The sequence below is a fragment of the Syngnathus leptorhynchus genome, chromosome 5 (genome assembly GCF_054491065.1).
Source record: "Syngnathus leptorhynchus isolate UIUO chromosome 5, UIUO_Slep, whole genome shotgun sequence".
NCBI lineage: Eukaryota > Metazoa > Chordata > Actinopteri > Syngnathiformes > Syngnathidae > Syngnathus > Syngnathus leptorhynchus.
Window position 1 is genome coordinate 15,698,518 of NC_141199.1, and position 17,705 is coordinate 15,716,222.

The 17,705-nt window shown below is 45.6% G+C and overlaps 2 protein-coding genes across 12 annotated transcripts in view; one reads left to right on the forward strand and one right to left on the reverse strand.

Annotated features, from left to right (window-relative positions):
• cntln (centlein, centrosomal protein) overlaps positions 1 to 17,705 on the forward strand; it is a 226,198-nt gene that overhangs the window by 76,436 nt on the left and 132,057 nt on the right. For all 9 annotated transcript variants that reach the window (XR_015065994.1, XM_085911193.1, XM_085911192.1 and 6 more), the window contains one exon: positions 39 to 71. Coding sequence is in view for 8 of the 9 variants with exons in the window: in XM_085911193.1 (XP_085767319.1) it covers positions 39 to 71 (33 nt within the window). In the remaining variant the exon portion in view is untranslated. The remainder of the gene's footprint in view (positions 1 to 38; positions 72 to 17,705) is intronic.
• Positions 1 to 17,705, reverse strand: part of bnc2 (basonuclin zinc finger protein 2) — a 106,756-nt gene that overhangs the window by 18,281 nt on the left and 70,770 nt on the right. For all 3 annotated transcript variants that reach the window (XM_085911197.1, XM_085911198.1, XM_085911199.1), the window contains exons 3-4: positions 14,910 to 15,012; positions 13,557 to 13,792 (exon numbers count right to left, since the gene is read on the reverse strand). In XM_085911197.1, coding sequence (XP_085767323.1) covers positions 13,557 to 13,792; positions 14,910 to 15,012 — 339 coding nt within the window. The remainder of the gene's footprint in view (positions 1 to 13,556; positions 13,793 to 14,909; positions 15,013 to 17,705) is intronic.

Here is a 17,705-nt window from a genome sequence, read left to right on the forward strand (position 1 = left end):
TGGTGTTTGCTAATTGATTTTTGTTGTTTGGCCAACAGGAGGGGGAAGGCGGAGAAGAAAAACAACAAACGGTAAGTGGTCAAATTTGTGGCGGTATGAAAGTTGTAAAGTCTTTCAAGTTGAATATTATATTTAAAATTCAATTTAAAAAATGTGGTTTGTTTTTAGTGTTGACAGTTTTCCACTTTTTACACTTGTCTGGTAAAAAATGAAATATTACAAATTATTATAAATCTGTATAAACATGATCAAATGTTACATTATCAGAAGAGCCATTTTATTGCCATCATTGATGATGAGAAATTATTTTGAATTCCAAGCACATGAATTCATTCATTCACGCTCCCAGCTTGCGTCTAAATTAAAAGTCACAAAAATACAAACATATCTTCCATTACTACTCCTACTTTTTTTTTTTTTTTCCTGCACTGCAAGCTTGTACCGTGCTGCAAGCAGCCAGCATAGAAAATATGGCGTCTTATGAACATGCAAAGGCCACGCTTGCCACCGGCCATCCCTGCAGGCACGTGTGTGTGTGTGTTCACTTCTTTGATGCTTGTGTGTGTGTACGCATGTGTGCATTTGTGTGTGTATGAGAGGTGAGTGAAACAGCAGAGGGACTGTGTAATCCTCTGACATGCCTGTGGAAAAATACAAGGATCCCTCTGACAGTGGCTCAACTACAGGCCCCAGCGGCCAGTTAGTGTGTCCACATGTCCGTGCGGCATACACACACACACGCACACACACACACACACACACACACACACACACACACACACTGTGTACAGTTGCCTCATTGCTAAACTATATACCGACATTCTCATGCGCCGGCACGATTGGAGCCTAGCCGGGCTGCAGTCCAGTGTTGGACACAAACTCACCGGCGCACAGAGAAGCCCTCTAACGCGGAATATAATCCGTTCAGTGATTCGCGGACCTCTCTATATTTTCTTATAATCCAAGGTAAATATTCCGAGGAGATTGCAAACAGATCTGGCCATCGTCACCATCTGGCTTTGTGCGCGCCGAATGAAAGAAGGTGAAATATAGACGCTATATTAGCCACGCGGGATCATGTTTGTGATTAAGGGCTGTATAAATAAAATTGACTCGACATGTTGACTCGAAGCAAACAATAGCGGCCATTTCATCTCCTTATTGTCTAATCGCCCATCCGACTGCTTCTACAGCCGGCCCCCTCTTAACCCAGCGATACTCGCTAATGGCCCACACAATGGAATTATTTACTAGCCGTAGCAGGGGGGCAAATGGGTCAAATTGTGTGTGTGTGTGGCCCCCTCATACACTCTCAAACTGAATAAAAAAAAAAGGGGAGTAGCGGAATCGTTGAAGCATGCAGAGAGGGGACGAGGAAAGGAGCGAGTGGCGCTAGCTAAAGTGAAAAATCATGCCACGGCGCCGAGGGGCCCGCCGGCATCCGCGGGGACGAGGGACTACATCCACGCTGGCACTCAAGTGCTCTTAAATACTCCCTCTTATGCTCAACCACATCCTCGCCCCCCCGCCTGCACCTATTCTGCCCCCCCCACCCTTGTTTCCCTCATCACTCGCAGGCTCCCCCGTCCAGGTACAAATGGCGATTTGCTGTACAAGTGGCACAACATGTCGGGGTCGCTAAGGTCTTGTTGTTGACAATGTGGAAAATAGATCGAGGAAAAAAAAAGGGTTTGTTTAGAAATAACTCGAGGTGTTCTTTTAGGAGCTTCAGGGCCCGGTAACGCGGTGGGGTAGTGGTTAGCACTTGTGCCTCACAACTGGGAAGTTGAAGGTTCTTATGTCGGGAGGGAAGAAAAAAAATCACTCGAACTCTTGATGATTAAAATAAAATCTATTTTCACACGTCCGAGCAAACTTAATTGCGGGAATTATTTTTTTTTTTAACGTGGCGAATGGCTGACATTTGACAAAGGAATCAAGCGCGCTGTCTGTCACCTTACTGGATCCGGATGAGACGCGAGAGCAGACGGGCCTTTTCGTTCTCTCGCCTCGGGGCCGCACGGCAGACTTTCTGTTAAGCAAGTCGAGTGCGTGTGTGTGTGTGTGTTTGCGTTGTAGACATCTTCCCCCCCCTCTACCTCTAATTAGCGCGCGGGAGTCCTGGGGGCAATCAGAGGTGAGGTTAATGAGAGGAGGGGAGGGGCGAGTGGTTGGTCGGGGCGGTGCCTGAGAAGATCCGAAAGAGTCTTCATTCGGCACAATTATTTTTTTTTTTTTTACATTACCGAAATCTATTTTATCAAACCACTTTTCGATCACATGTACATTTTGCATGCACGTACGCAAATGACTCAGCATGTCAATCAAATGTTCCCAATGCTAAAAAAAAATGGCGGTGAGTGGAAAATCTCAGTGCTTCAACTTGAAAACAGAACCTCGGATGCAGCGGAGTCATGAATTATTGCAAGTGGCCGGTGGTGACGGCAGCTTTTCCGCAAGGTCCCGTGGGGGCCGCTGCCACATTTGCGCCCGTCTCTCCGGACACGAGCGGTTCAAACGCGATGTGACGCTTGTGCATTATTGAGAAGCGCGTCGCCATTAGAGACATTTATACAGTCGAATGATTCGATCAGAGCCAGACGTGGATCCTCCATGCTGACATGTTGTTTTGCCCGATGGTTGTAGGAAATTCAGCTATTATACATTTTATAGATGGATAACATACATTTTTTTTGTGCTCGTTAAAAATGCTTTTTCAACAGATTGACATGTTAATTTTTTATTGTAGTGAAAAAAATATATTTTCAATGCTTTTTTTTCTTCACCAATGAGTTTGCCCTCATACTTATTCCATTTATTTTTAATTCCACATTTTCCATTACACAACATAGTTTTTCAGAAAATGGATGGATGGATTTTGTAATGTGTAATATTGTTTTTATTTTTTACCAATAGGGTTTATTAACAACATTTAAATAAAAAAAACAAATCCACCTAATTAAAATCAAGCCTAGACTTATTCTCACCTTGACTTATTTTAACTGATATTTATTTGACAACTTTTTTAGGGAGGCTTTTTTTTTTCTTTTTTTTTTATAGTTACAATTCGTTCAATATATTTAAGATACTTTTTACTTTTACCAGCTGTCAGATAAATGACATTTATTTGAAACACTCTTGATATTGACTGGCCAACTTAACGTTGTGAAAATTTAGCTTTTCCCCTCCGTGTATATTTGCCGCTATTTTTCTTTAGCGATTGAGCCACTTTTCGCCACAACGAAGCTTTCCGAGCAAGATGAACACTTCTTCTGCCTCTGATTCACATCGAGGAGCCAAAAGAGGCAAATCATTTCCTCCCGTCATTCCTGCACCGAGCTGCCCCCCCGCCTCCCCCTCCTTGTTTTTGTATCTCTCACCCGTTAACAAAAGCGCTGCGGGCGAGCGCAGATGTAAGACATAACAACGCTTGCGAGAAGAAGAAGAGATGAGCGAGCGAAGATAGAAGATTAGACAAAGGGAAACAGACGGCTAATGCTGCTCACGAGCATCGCTTGTCAATTTACAGCCGCTGCTCCCTGAACCGCGCTGTATAAATTTCCAACGTGACGTCCGTTTCTACTGCTTCCAAGCCGACCAGATCTCCTCCCCAGACACGTACTTGGAAACTGTTGGAATAATCTCGGGGGAAGCCTTGGCCTGCCAGACCAGGAGGCCTTATCTTTATGAGTTTACGACTCTCCTTTAAACTAAATGCTTTCTATTTGGTTCAAGGAATGTCTTTTGATCCCCGTCAGCCTTATGTTTCCTTCCTGTCCTTATGTTACTTTTGTGTTTGTTTTGTAAGAAGTCTTCAATGACAATGAGCAGAGCTTCTTTGCATAGGCGAAATGTTCTTTGTCAGTTTAAAGGGACTTTATTCCTTTTAGTTAACTGTAGCTTTGATTCATAGATTGTAGATGATCAAAATTGGTTATATACAGTTTGGAGAAGTCACATTAAAGTTATCCCATATTTGCTCAATGTTCGTTTAAGGAACTGTATATCAGTTACCTTACATTTACTTAATATGTGTTGAAAGGTTTAAGTAAGGTTAGATATTATTATTATTATTATTATGTGTTGTGTTAGTTTACTAAGAAGTTAAACTTAGCAAGGGTTTAGTTGCATTGTTTCACAGGTAAGCAAGATTCAAAGTGCTTCAAGTTATCTGATCACAGTCGAGGAGGAGTCGGCCACCTGTGGAGAGGACAACTGGTTGGGGGAAGAAAGCAGACTCTACAGTCCCAATGTGGGGGTCGAGAAGATCAATTCACACTACACTACAGTCCTTAGCTAATCAGCGTTGCTACAGCCACTATCTCCCCTCCCTTTAGTGTAGCAACGCCTCTGTAGCCAGGGCATCCAAGACATTAAAAGGAGGAGCACGTGGGGGAGGAACTCAGAACTGGTGGAGATTGTAACTGAGCTTCCTTTCTCTATCGTTCTCCTCGCGAGTAAACTCATCCTGGTTGTCTTCTCCTCTTTGTTCCAGCATGTGATTTAATGTCTGATCATGTTTAAACCTAACAGAAACCTGACGTCTGCGCATCGGGCCAGATGCATCTGACTTTACTTGTATTTACACCCCCCCCCCATTGGAACGGCTATAGGCGAAGCCTTGTTTGATGTGGCCGCCGCCACATGGATGCATACATGGAGCATGTGACGGTAAATCACGGGCGTGACTAGAGCTTGAGTGAGAGTGAACAGAGACTTAAAAACAAGGAGGGGATGCAGTTGGCAAAGGACAGACTGTTGGACATGTTTCGTAAATCGGCAAAAATCGAAAAATAATCGGGAGAAACAAAAATCATCGAGACTTGAGAACACGGACGGACGTGTTGCAATTGACAAAGGACAGAGTGTTGGATATGTTTTGTAAATCGGTAAAAATCGGTATAAAATTGAAAAATATTCGGGAGGAAAAAAAATCATTGCCCAAATACAGTTCAGTTGTATTTAACTTTAAAGTTCAAAACATTTTCATTTAGGATCTCCGCAGTGACATGTTGTACATCTTCCCGCCTGCTAATTTATGCTTGTTTTTTTTGGGGGGGGGGCCAAATAGCGCCTTTGAATATAAAATGACCTCCGTATCAAAACAGGCTCGATGACTCTTAACTCATACGACGGCGCGGAAGAATCCACAAAGAAAACAGCATCGGGGCGTTTGATCCCGAGGCGCTCGCACACCATTGCGAAGCTCAACACCTGTTTCGACTTAGGCCGGTCAGCGCACGGTAGCGAGATTAGCCAAACATGCCCATAAAGGGAGAAGAAAGGTGGCTGCGCCTTCGCTTCTGATATCAACACAAAAGCACTCGGTGACTCCATCGCGCGTTCGAGCCGACGTGGTCGTAGCGTCGAGGAATTCACCTCAGCTCAAAGCCAAAGAACAAACGTAGAACGCTGCCTGGCAATAGCTATTTTCAGCCTGGTTGTTAAAAAAAAAAAAAAAAAAAACGTATTTAAAAAGAGAAAAATGTGAGTCACACTGTATGACTCAATTCTAAATCCGCTTTACGGCTTTGAATTGATCGTAACTATTCAATCACGCGCTACTCGCTTCGCTTTGGGGCAGTCAGCTTTCCACTTTAAAAATATGACGGCGGCAACAAGTCAATCTCGAGAGAGAGATAAAAGTCGAGATTTGCGCACACCTGAGATTCGGCCGAACTGAAATACTGCCGTACTGACGATACTCAATCCGAGGGGTTATACTAGATTCGTCAAACGCTGAGCGTCGTGTCGCCTTCACAGGGTGAATCCCACACACACACACGCACACACACACACACACACACACACACACACACACACACACACACACACACACACACACACACACACACACACACACAAAAAGCCACCGTTGCCTACTTAAAAATGCGAGAGACGACGCGATTGCTACCACAGCGCCTTTGCCAAAGTCTTTGTCAGCTTGTCAGGGGCGTTAGCACGTTCTTTAGCTGTGATTACATTGTCAGATGGGGGGGAGGGGGGGGGGGCTGGTGTCAGGAAGTCGGCAAGGATTTTAACACCTCTGTGACAGTGGCGGCGACCCGCAAAACCTCTGCTGAGCTGCTGATAGCGGAAACTCTGCCCCGCGACTGGCATTACATAAACGCAACACACACACACACGCGCGTTGCCACGCGACTGCGGCCTCTACGAGCCGCTCTTATCTTTGTTTATGTGCAAGGCAGATCATCGCGATGAACGAGTGCGTGCAGGATGTGACGAGGATGCCGAATCGCCGGTTGGCTCCGTGCCTTAGATCCCACAGATGAGTTTTGAAATGAGAAGTTTGCCGAGCGTCACCGAAGCCTCGCGATAGCTTCGAATGCTAACTCGCTCTCCAATTGAATTGTTGAAATATTCAAAAGACAAACTAAAACACACGTTTGTATTTGTAAAAATAGAAGCTGTTCGTTTGAGGTGATATAATTAACAGATTTTTTTTTTTTTTTTACTAAATCATGAATAATTATTTCAATAAACTATCAATCGTCCAAATCCTCAGAATGACAATTTTTCCGATTTCTGTAGCCCCTTCATTTTAATTTCTGCCGATTTTCCGACGTGAAAATCCGAAACCTGAATCACAATTGGCTCGTTAGTGGCTGGAAATCAGACATTTAAAATCGATCACCTGAAACCGAACGATGCCGTCTGAATCCCAAGCTTTGAATTCCGATGTATGCATCATCAGCTTTATTCAAGACTCATCATGCTGGGTGACCCGCCATCACATCCTGCGTGTGTGTATGTGTGTGTGCGGCACTCGGCCCCCGGGCGGCGGCGGCGGCCTGCCAGCGACAGCTCACCTTGCCCGGTGGTCCCCGCTCCCAGCCACTTAGCCATTTAACAAGACAGTCGTTACGAGGACCGAGCCAAGAAGCGCGCGCACCGAGCTGGTCGGCACATTTCACCCCCCCCTCCCTCACTTTTTTTTTTTTAACAAGAGCCTCGCTGGCATGCACTCACGCTGCGCGAGGTACGTGTGTGTACTGGGTACCCATTTATTCATTTATTACGACTATTAGCCCCCTTTTCTGTCCCCCCCCCCACTCCTCCTCCTTTACCTCGGCAAAATCCCGCTAATAAACAATCGGGGTAGCGCCACGCTGCGATGCCCGTAATGGGCTCCTAATTAGCCACTCCAAACAGCGAGAGCGGCCTCTTCATGCCTGCTTTTCTGCACTCATCTGCACAAAGCCGGATGAATTGATTCCATTTGCACGCCACTTAATGCGCTGATTGTTTATTGGCATGGCCGTGGCTCCAAAAAAGCAAACGGATAAAATGAAAGAATTGTCTTTAACCTTGTGAGAACTGCTGATATTAATCAACACCAAGCCATCTGTCGTCTATATTATGTTGGTATTTAACGGCGAGGATCAGCAGGAGTTCCCACCGGGGTCATTTTCACCTTTTTAACCCGAGTCGCCTGCTGACCTATTCCTTGAAAAAAAAAAAAAAAAAAAAGTGTTCCACGGCGAAATAAACGTGTGAGGTCCTTCTATGTGTGTGTCACGCTCGTCCGCCTGGCTCACTTCCTTTGCAGGCTGCGTTTCCCGCTGCCTTTTATGAGCGAGAGCTTCTCCGGCATCTCACCTCGGGACACGCTCGAGTGTCTAAATGTTTCCACTTGTGACACGCATTGGCTCGCGCCGTGGGACGCCTGCCCGCCAAAACGTAACCAGCCTGCGTGAGTGTCATGAATCGCCGATTCAGTTTGTGGGCGTGGGGCGGGCTGAGTCTGCAAAATGTCACGTACCGGGTGCTGCGGTTGTGACTGGCGTCGCTAAACTTTCAAATAAATAAATAGAAATCGGTTAATAGATTGAATGAGTCAGTGTGGTAGCAGCACTGACAATGCCAGATGGGCTCCCCCTAGTGGTACACAAGTGATTTGCAGGCCAAGTAAAATTCAGTTGTATTTAACTTCTTTACCATTTTTGGGGAAAATTGTATGTCTGTACAATATTTACCTTTAACGTGCAGTTTAGTTTCTTCCTGAAATACACGTTTATGCTTATAAAGATTTAACTTCTTCCAGTAAAATAATTTTTTTCTGATATACATTATATTTCCTTGTAATTCTTTGTATTTTTAGTCTCAAATATATCAAAATAAATTGTCCTTGCTCACCTGGGCATTATTTTCCAAATGTTCCCTTATCCAAATCGCTCAAATTCTTTTGAGAACCCATGCTAAAATGTTATTTGTTATTATTATTTTTCTATTATTATTTATCATTTTATTTATTTATTGATTGATTATGAAGGTTCAGTTCTCGCACCAGACCGCTACTCCACTTCCGCGCTGTTTTATATAATTTAGTGCTAACCCAATTCCCGTGGGTCCCGAATCACGTCAGGAAAAAAAAACCACGGCGGTGAATTTCTGCCACACTCCCCAACAATTCCGTGCGACAATCAATGTAGGGCCAGAACCTCTCGTGCGGATCGATACCCCGCCGTGCAGCCGGACCCGTGCCCCCGCGTGTCGTCATTAGTGTCGCTGACCTTGAAGTAAAATTCAATTTCCTCGGATCCCGGGGAGGAAAAAAAAAAAAAAAAAAGCCACCGCCGGATTTCAGGAGCCATTTCCAGTTTGCGGCACAGGATATTACAGCTTAAGGAATTTTCTTTGAGGCGGTAATTATATCCGAGTTTCTGTGAGGTAAATAGCGGATTTTCAATTAGGGCGTCTTTGAGAGACGGGACGGAAAGAGTCCCTGAATTTGGATACAAGGAGGTGAATTTGGTTTAAAATTCTTTAGCCTTGTGCAATAATAATAAAGCTTGTAAAAATGGTGGATGATCAGTTCTGGTTTCCATGACAGGTGATGTCATCAATTTGTATGTTAAACAGATGAATTCATCCACACTTTGCGCTGTACATTTCGCCATCAAATATTCACAAGCTTGAAATCCGAGCACCCGCCTTATCTTGGACACGCGTGTGAAATATGCAAAAAGCGTGTAATGCGCCCGTTTAATGGATTTTTTAATTACTTAAGTGTCTCCGGGTGTCTTCCCAAGTGTCTCCGAACGCACCCACCGTAATTTGTGTCGTCAGTTAAATTCTGGGACTTTTTAGTTTTGGCTTAAAAAAAAAAAAAAAAAAAATCACACACGATGGCTCCCAACTAAAACGAGCCAATCCGCTACGGGAAATGTGAGTGACGGGAAAATTGGACGAGCTGAATCCATTTGAAATAACATGTCTGACTTGTCCCTCAGCCAACTTTGAATCTCGCGCCTCCATTTCCTGTTCCGTTTGCCAGATATGATGGATGGTCCCGAAACTGGAAATTGGAGAGTTTGACGCTTAACGTGAACGTGAATAACATCAGTGACCGATCCTTTAAGATGATAGCCGCTTTTGTGTTTGCAGCCGGCGCATTCCTGCACGCTTTTTGCCTTCCGGGACCCGCAATAGGATTTCACTGACCTGCTTGGAGACCACAAACGAATTGTCTTGTAATCTCATTTATTTGTTTCAAGAATATGGATTCACCTTCAGTTTGGTGTTGATCCAAATTAGAATTGGTTCAGGCGTTGGCAGAGGCAGCCCATTCCGCGTGTTGACTTCGCCAGGCCTCGCTGACTTTACGGTCCGATTGCCCCGAATCCAATATCAGGGGAATTATTCCGCAAATTCCTGCATACCATCTAACCTGCTCGTAACCTCCGTGCTCCAGCTTGAATTCATTTGGGGCTCAGATTTGGGATAGCGTGGCGCTGAGGATTTGGCGTGCGGCAGCTTTTTTCTTTTTTTTTTTTTATGTAAGGAGCTCTAGTCGCGGATTTGCGAGTTGTGAGAAAAGTGACCGGTAAGATTCCGTCTTTCTGATATTACCGTGTCGGCACACCGGCTGTTTGTTTTTTTGGTAACGACTTGCGGCTTATCTCAAATTCTTTTTTTTTTTTTCTGGTCTTACTTGTAAATCAACGCACTGAACACACAAACCGTCTGCGTGTGGGAAGAATCACCTTGATGAAGCACTGGCAGGCCGTCACGTGGCTAACAAAGCGTGCAAGCCTTCCAGCAAAAACTACAGCCTGACCTTCCCGCCCAAATCATAACCATATGAACAAAAGAGTTTCCACCTTAAGAGGACTCTCGCTCTCTCCCATCCATCTCTCGGCCGGCCGGGGTGAGGCATTAAGCAGTGATAACAAAAAACAGGGGAACAGGAGGGGCGGGGATGATGTCGTGAACAAGGGGGGGGGGGGGGCTAAAATGGAAGTTTTAGGTGAGCAACTTGTGATGTCCTTTCTTCCTCTCAAGACATCTGTCCAAAGATTTGATTAGCCAGGCCCAATTGAGATTTTTTTCGATTTTTAGGAAATCGTTCCATATCTATATGATCATCAAGAGGCTCAGTTCCTTTTCTCTGAAAGAGCAGCGTCTGGTTTTCCGTGACAGCGCCAATGCGTGTAATTACATCAACCGCATTCATGTTGCTACGCATGTACAACTTTTTTTTTTTAAGATTGTGTAAGTTAATGGTTAGTAGACACCCTCATGCGAAGGCATGCGGCAGTGAGTCTTGGCGGCTCGAAGTGATTCTGCGGCCGTGCGCGCCTGATAGTTAGCATTCCGCTGGGTGTGTGCGCAATTAGGGTTAGGACTGGATGTGTGTGTGTGTGTGTGTGTGTAGTGCTGGGAGTTGTTAGCGGTTCCATCTGGGTCTCTTGGAAGCTGTGTGGAGTCAGGAAAACCGCATCTCATAAAAAGCGGAGGCAGCCCAATGTTCTACAAGGACAGAACATTACTGGGAATGTCGCTCAGGAAAAGGCTGGGACCCGAGCCCGCTCGCCGGCTCCTCTCCTCGGATTCGCCTCCCTTCCTCCCGCGCAACTGATTTTTCATCGGGTGAGGGATTAGGAAAAGGAAGACATAATAGAGAGTGTGGGAGAAGGAGTGGAGGGGGAGCGCTGATGACATTTCCATCTGTGTGCGGCCAACGGTGGAGGGAGCGGCGACAGGCTGTGGCCTTAGCCGAATGGGGGAGGGGGGGAGGCTGAATGTTGGCCCGTGAAAACGAAGCATGACAGTAGGATGACAAGGATGAAGGGTCGAGGGATGGAGCGTCGTGGTGCCAAAGTGAAAGGCAACCATCCCAGGTTGTCCTGGTTTGAACTGCTGGGAAGCTCTCGCTGACATATGCAAATGTGTATAAAAAAAAAAAAAAAGCATAAACAAGACATTACACGCACCATTTTCCACTCATCACAACTGCGGGGAAAAGCTCCAAAAATGCATGCGGGGCCATTCAGACGAGCTCAATGAGCCGACAAGATGGATGGATGGATGAAGAGATGGTTAGGCACTCGATACTAGCTAGCTACCCGATACGAGATAGATACTAGATAGACACTCGATACTAGAAGTAGATACTACTAGATACTAGATAGATACCAGATTTATACTTTATACTAGATACTAGTTGGGTACTCGATAATCAATACTAGCTAGAGACTTGATACTAGATCGATACTCGTTACTAGATAGACACTCAATACTAGGTAGATACTCGATACTAGATTCTAGATAGACACTCGATACTAGATAGATACTATATACTAGATTGGTACTCGATACTAGATAGGGACTCAATACTTGATACTCAATGATAGAGATGATAGATAGATAGATGATTGATACAGTCGATACTGAGTCGAGATCCTATAGTTAAATACTCTAGATAATCCGATAGATAGATCTTACAGATAAAAAGATAGAATAGATAAAAAGAATATACTTCAGACTTATGATACCCGACTCGTGTCCAAGCAAAGACAGTACGGACGTGAGTGAACAAAAGCAAACTAAAGGGCAAAAAAAAAAAGCCAATCATTTATTTTAATGGTTATTGATGCCACGTGTAATTCCTCCCCTTTTCGAATCAAACTTCCATCCAGCGGAGTCGTTAACGCTATTGATTAACTTCTGCACTATGAGCAGCCTATTACAAAGGTAAATTGGCGAGTGTACGCATATTTAGTCACGCCCCCGTCCCTCCGTCTGTCTGTTTACTTTTTGTTCCGCTGCAGGCTTAATTCCTTCACTAAATTAGCGGCTAAAAGGCCGCGGTGGCACGTGCTATTACTTAGCCGACAACAATGTGAGTTCATTCCGGCGGCGGCGCTGGCGCTGCTAATAATAATTACGATTGCGTCTCAGAGTCACATCGTCGTTATATGTCGGTGCTGCTGAACAATAAGGGAACCGTCGCTAGACGTTATTACAATGTTAAAAACTGGACTAGGTGGTTAGAAGCCTGTTTCATTAAAAAAAAAAAAACATCGATGATTGTAAACTGATCACTTTGTATTCATCGCTTTTCAAAGTAAGTGCAATGGCTATGTACTGCTAATACAGTACAAATTAAATCAATAAAAGTTGATACATAACTAAACAAAATTATTGTTTTAATTATTTTTTTAATTATTATTATAGATACATACAAATATCTGTTTCCCTGATTTAGATAAATGGAAGTCAAAATATCAGGAACAGCCCTTGATATTATAGTTGGAAGAATAAATGTTGGATCTGCAAGTGTTTTAAGTCACAGAAGCCGTTTCCGTGCAAACACTGTGACCTCCCCTCACACACACACACACACACGCACGCACGCACACACACACACACACACACACACACACACACACGCACGCCTCCAATAAGACCCCCACCCTTCAAATTCACTCCTGCCATGCTGTTCCACTTATACTGGAATATTACACCACACTTGCATACAGATAAGCACATGTGAACACAACATACACACACATACACACACACACACACACACACACACACACACACACACACACACACACACACACACACGCACAGTAAGAAAAGCATCTGCACATGTCCGTCCGCTGGCTGCACACTAATTCATGCAGGAACACTTTGGGTTTCAGCACCAGAACCCTTTGGTGCAATTACAGAGGAAGAAGGAGGGGAGATAGATGTAGGTTGCTGGTGTGACATTTTTCTCTTATTATTATTATTATTATTTTTTAAACTGTTTCTGTCCCTCTTTGCACATACCCGCTAAGGGGAACAAAATGAAAGTGTGGAAGTGGCCTATGATTATTGCCTGAAATAAGTGCCACGATCCACTTTTTTGTGGACAGTTTCAAGAAAATGGTTTAAAATTGCAACCTGTGAATACAAATATATCGATAAAATACAATGCAGCCATGCTTTGGCACTGAGCTGAGAAGAGCTTCATCTCAAGGGGCAGCTTTTTGGTTTTTAGAGAGAGAGATGCACCTTTAAAAAAATTGTTAATATGAAAATATAAAATATGCAATATTATTTCTCATTTTTCATTGTATGTTTGATGAATTTACTTAGCATAAACTATGCAAGCATTTGATCAAATCTTGTGGCAGCTTGCTTTATTTCAAGTAGTGCTTTGGCACCATCTTATTGCATCTGACTGCTAAGGAACTATGTCGAGGAGCTTTATTTAGACAAAAGTAGCGCTTCCCCCCTGGTTTCGGCGGACCGGGTCTGACCTGTAGTATGTAGCCACGCACGTAGTCCCTCAGGGTCCAGCCCAGTCCGTGTAGGATGTGCAGCACCTCCTCCTGCTTGAGCACGGAGAAGAGACGGTCCAGCAGGATCTTGAGTCGCACCGGCACCGCCTGCGTGCCGTACAACATCAGGCTGCTGATGTCGAACACCACGTTGGACTGCACAATCTCCACCTGCGTCGGGTGGTACAGGTGCTGCGTGCTCAGCTTGTCCAGGGCTGAAAAAAAATAAGAATAATTGACTTCGGCATCAGGAGTTATCTCCTCCACTTGCCAGGCGAGTCTTATTTATTGAACCGCAAATGGGGCGAGAATATTGTTTATACATTTGTGGAATATTTTTGAACAATATTAGCAGTGTCGAGCAAAAAAAAAATGGGGCCAAAGGAAAAGAACTTGGCAGAAGCGAAAAATGTCATTCTAGCTGCATTATGTTGCTTTTGCCTTGAGGGAAGAAGGGCAAGCAAATTGCTACAAGGTTCGAGCGCACGTAGCCTGACAGGCGTAAATCGGAGAAAACAAATTCCAAGCAATACCGCGACCTCACTCAACTTCTTACTTTCCTCTCCTTGTTTCTTCCTCAACCTCGCCCCCTCTCTCCCCCCCTCCTCGCCAGTCTGGGTGACACCTGGCCCGGTCTCGCTTTCTCTGATCCCGGGACTTGGGCCTCGCCTGACAACGCCTCGCCGCCAGACACGAACGTAATAAAAAATGAAGAAGTGCTTGTCAGAGTGGCTGCCAATGCTGACATGAAATGAAAAGTTGAGGGAGGGCGATGGGGGAGACGGATCGGGGTGGGGTGGGGGGGGGGGAGGGACGCCTGACACTTCACGGGGAGAGTCTGGGAAATATTCGCCCAGGTCCTTGTGTTGATTCACCCAGAGAGCCCCTCGGCCCGCTACGGAGAGCCAAACAGGTGTTTTCTTTTATCCGGCTTTCTTCCACGCCTTTTTCTCTTTGTACTTTTTGGGTTCTTTGTTTTTGTTTTATTACACCTGCGTGGAAGAAGTGCTAAGGTGCGGCTTTTGGGCTATCCAAAATGCACAAGCAAAGCTTACTAGAAGAAAGAAGAGTTGTGTTTTATAGTTATTTTTACATTTGACTTGAACACATCTTATAACAAATAAGAATGTTAAAGCTCAAAACATATTTTTCGGGTAAAATTGCCTTCTATACAGTGGCGGTGTTAAGACGTTTTTCCCTCAGGGGTGGCCGCGGAGTTACCTCGGATATTTCCGAGTAAAAAAAAATGAAATGAGTCGGATCAAAGTATATTTTGACCTTTTACAGTTTAAAATGAAATTTTCAATAATAATAAAAAAAAAGGTTCCTTACCGTGAGCCACCCAGCCATGTTTGCAGTGGTCACATGTGCGCAGGTGAATCTTGCCCGGCTGGAAGCACTCGCACGTGCAGTTGACCAGCGTGCAGCGAATGGCCTGCAGGGGGCAGAAGGAAATCCACATTATTATGAGAAATTGTTTGGATGGAGGCTCAATTACCCCGCTGGAGGTGCACTTGCGTTGAAAGCTCTCAGCGGCGAGGGGTTAAGTGCGAGCGAGCGTTTGCTCTCTAATGACTAGCCGGAAAACATCTGCTGCAACGCGGCTCGATGTGACAAACATTGCGACGTCAACGGTGACGATGCAGCTGCTGTGTTTTCTTTGAGTCAGCAGAATCTGGCCGCTTTGCTAAGTGACTCTGGCTTATCACAATCTTTATGAATTTACAGTCCGCCGCCGTCTGACTCATGCGACTCGCATGTCAACGGTGGCGGGGTCGTAGTCCGCACCATCTGATAATCGGCATTTCACAATGTCCCGAAATGGAACGGTCGATGAGAGTGAAGGAGGAGGATCGACATCCGTCATTGTTCAGCATTTTTATGGACTTTTGCGTTCTCCTCAAATAACATCAACTCCCTTTTAGGATCTGACTGATATTGTACAATTATGGATGGATGGATGCAAGATGGATGGATGGATGATAAATTGGGAACTTTTTCTCGACTTCAGTAAGAAAACGTTGAGTTGACATCCATCCGCCGTGAGAAGATTGATGCCCCCTTTTGCAAATGAGCTTCACGTGCGGCGGGGCCTAACAGTAGCAACAGCGGCAGATGCAAACAAACAAATAGAAATATCAAACGCACCTCGGCTGTTTACGAGCCCAGCTAGCGTCTGACAGCTGACGAGATAGTTAAGGGGCGTCTAATACGGCAATTAGAGCGTGGCACTATCTTGCGGGGCTTCCGCTGTGACAAGGCGAGGCGCCCCTCTAATTATTACGCCGGCTAGCAGTAAGCGCTCATATCTGGGCCATTAAGCAGACCGTGGTGTAAAGACGCATTAAAGTAGTAAGAGGAACTAAGGGAAGAATCAAGCATTGAGGTTGGGTGGGGGGGGGGAGGGGAGTTACGTTCTTGTTTTTTAGATTGATTTCGACTTTGAGCCAGAAAGAGATGTTAAAGGCTTCACCAGTAAAGAATGACAGAGGAAGAAGTTGAAAGAATACAAATTGATTACAAGGCTCTTAATAAGGAAGCCAGCGTGTAGATGCGTCCAACGCGGCCATCGGAAACATCTGTGTTTGCTTTAACGGACGAAACAAGAGAGACAAAAGAGTAAACACGGCCCCCCCCCACACACACACACACACACACACACACACACACACACACACACACACCCCACCCGTCGTACGAGTCTCCTTGCAAACGACCGCCTGGGTCTGCTTTGCGCTTGGCCCAAGTTCTAACCTGGCCCGCCTTTGGTCAGGGACGAGTACCGGGCTCGGATCCCACTACTCCCCTCGCACATATTTGTCACAGAAGGTTTGGGGGGGGGGGGTTGTGTTATCTGAGGCCAGAGCAGAAACGCAGCATTAGTCACCGTGTTAGTGTCTGGCCAGGGTTTCCTCTTTGGCTCGCAATAAGCGGACGAACGTGGGATAAAGGACAGGACAGGAGATGAGGGGGTCTGTGTGTGAGGCTTAACAGAACTTTCTGCCAAATCGGTGTTTTTCACTTTCTATTGCAAAGGACGCCAAAGTAACCGACCTCTTCTACTGGCTACCTTAAAGGTACCGGTCACAATAGTACAGGTTGGCTCAGGTGGGTTTACCACTTTGTTGTGGTACTTGTCACAATTTAATTTAGGTACCGTTTACTAGAATGTTTTTTTTGCCATTTCCATTGTTTCCCCGCTTCAAATCATGACGTAGCGAACCAAAGCAACGTGTCAGGGGTCTCGCAGCTGCGGATTACTTGTCGCAGTCAACAACTTGACTCACTCGGCGTCATTCTCAGACCTTATCTGACTCAAGTGTGTGTCTCATTTTTGGGATAATGTTTAGCTGCAGGCTTGATGTTTCATGGCTGTTTCGCTCGGCCAGCAGCTCCCATCCCGGCCAACTCGTAAACACTCACGACCGGCGACGGGCTGTCCTCGCCGTGACCAACGTTAGCACGACAGATGGGTGGAAGCATTGTAACCTTCCGACAAGATGGTTCCAGGCTGGGCTCTTGGCTCGGATACGCTTTGTAAACAGAGCCCGTGGCCCGGGACCAACGGCGACACATGCGAGCGAGCCCGAGCAGGAATCAGACGTCAGCCGAGACACAATGAGACCACAGAAGCGATGCTGATCTTTGACTAATAACAAGCATCCTGTTCAGCTGCACTACCGCGCTGTCGCTTTTAATGTCTGAAACGCTCGGCAGTCGTCTTTTTTTGTTTTTGTTTTGTTTTCTCTCTACCGCCATCTCGGCAAATCCCCACAGATGGCCCGAGTACTGTTCCTTCCCGCTTTAATGGAATCCCTTTACCCGTGTTCAACACGTCGCCACAGACCGCAATTCTTGTCGGGCGCGTTAAGCAAAGCCGGGCTCGTAAATGAAAACCCCGTGTGCGTGCCATGTGCGCTCCTCGTGTTTGCCCGTCCGTCGTACAACACCGGGAGCGTCTCGTCCGCTCGTCTCGGTGTTATCTCATCCGTGAGCTTTAGCTGCTGAAAACGGAGCCAATTTCCTGACAGCAATGTGCAACCAATGTGCGCCGGGGGAAGGCGTGGCGGCGGCGGCGTTGCATGTCATAAAGACGGGCCCTGGCCTCGGATTGAGACGTCAGGACCG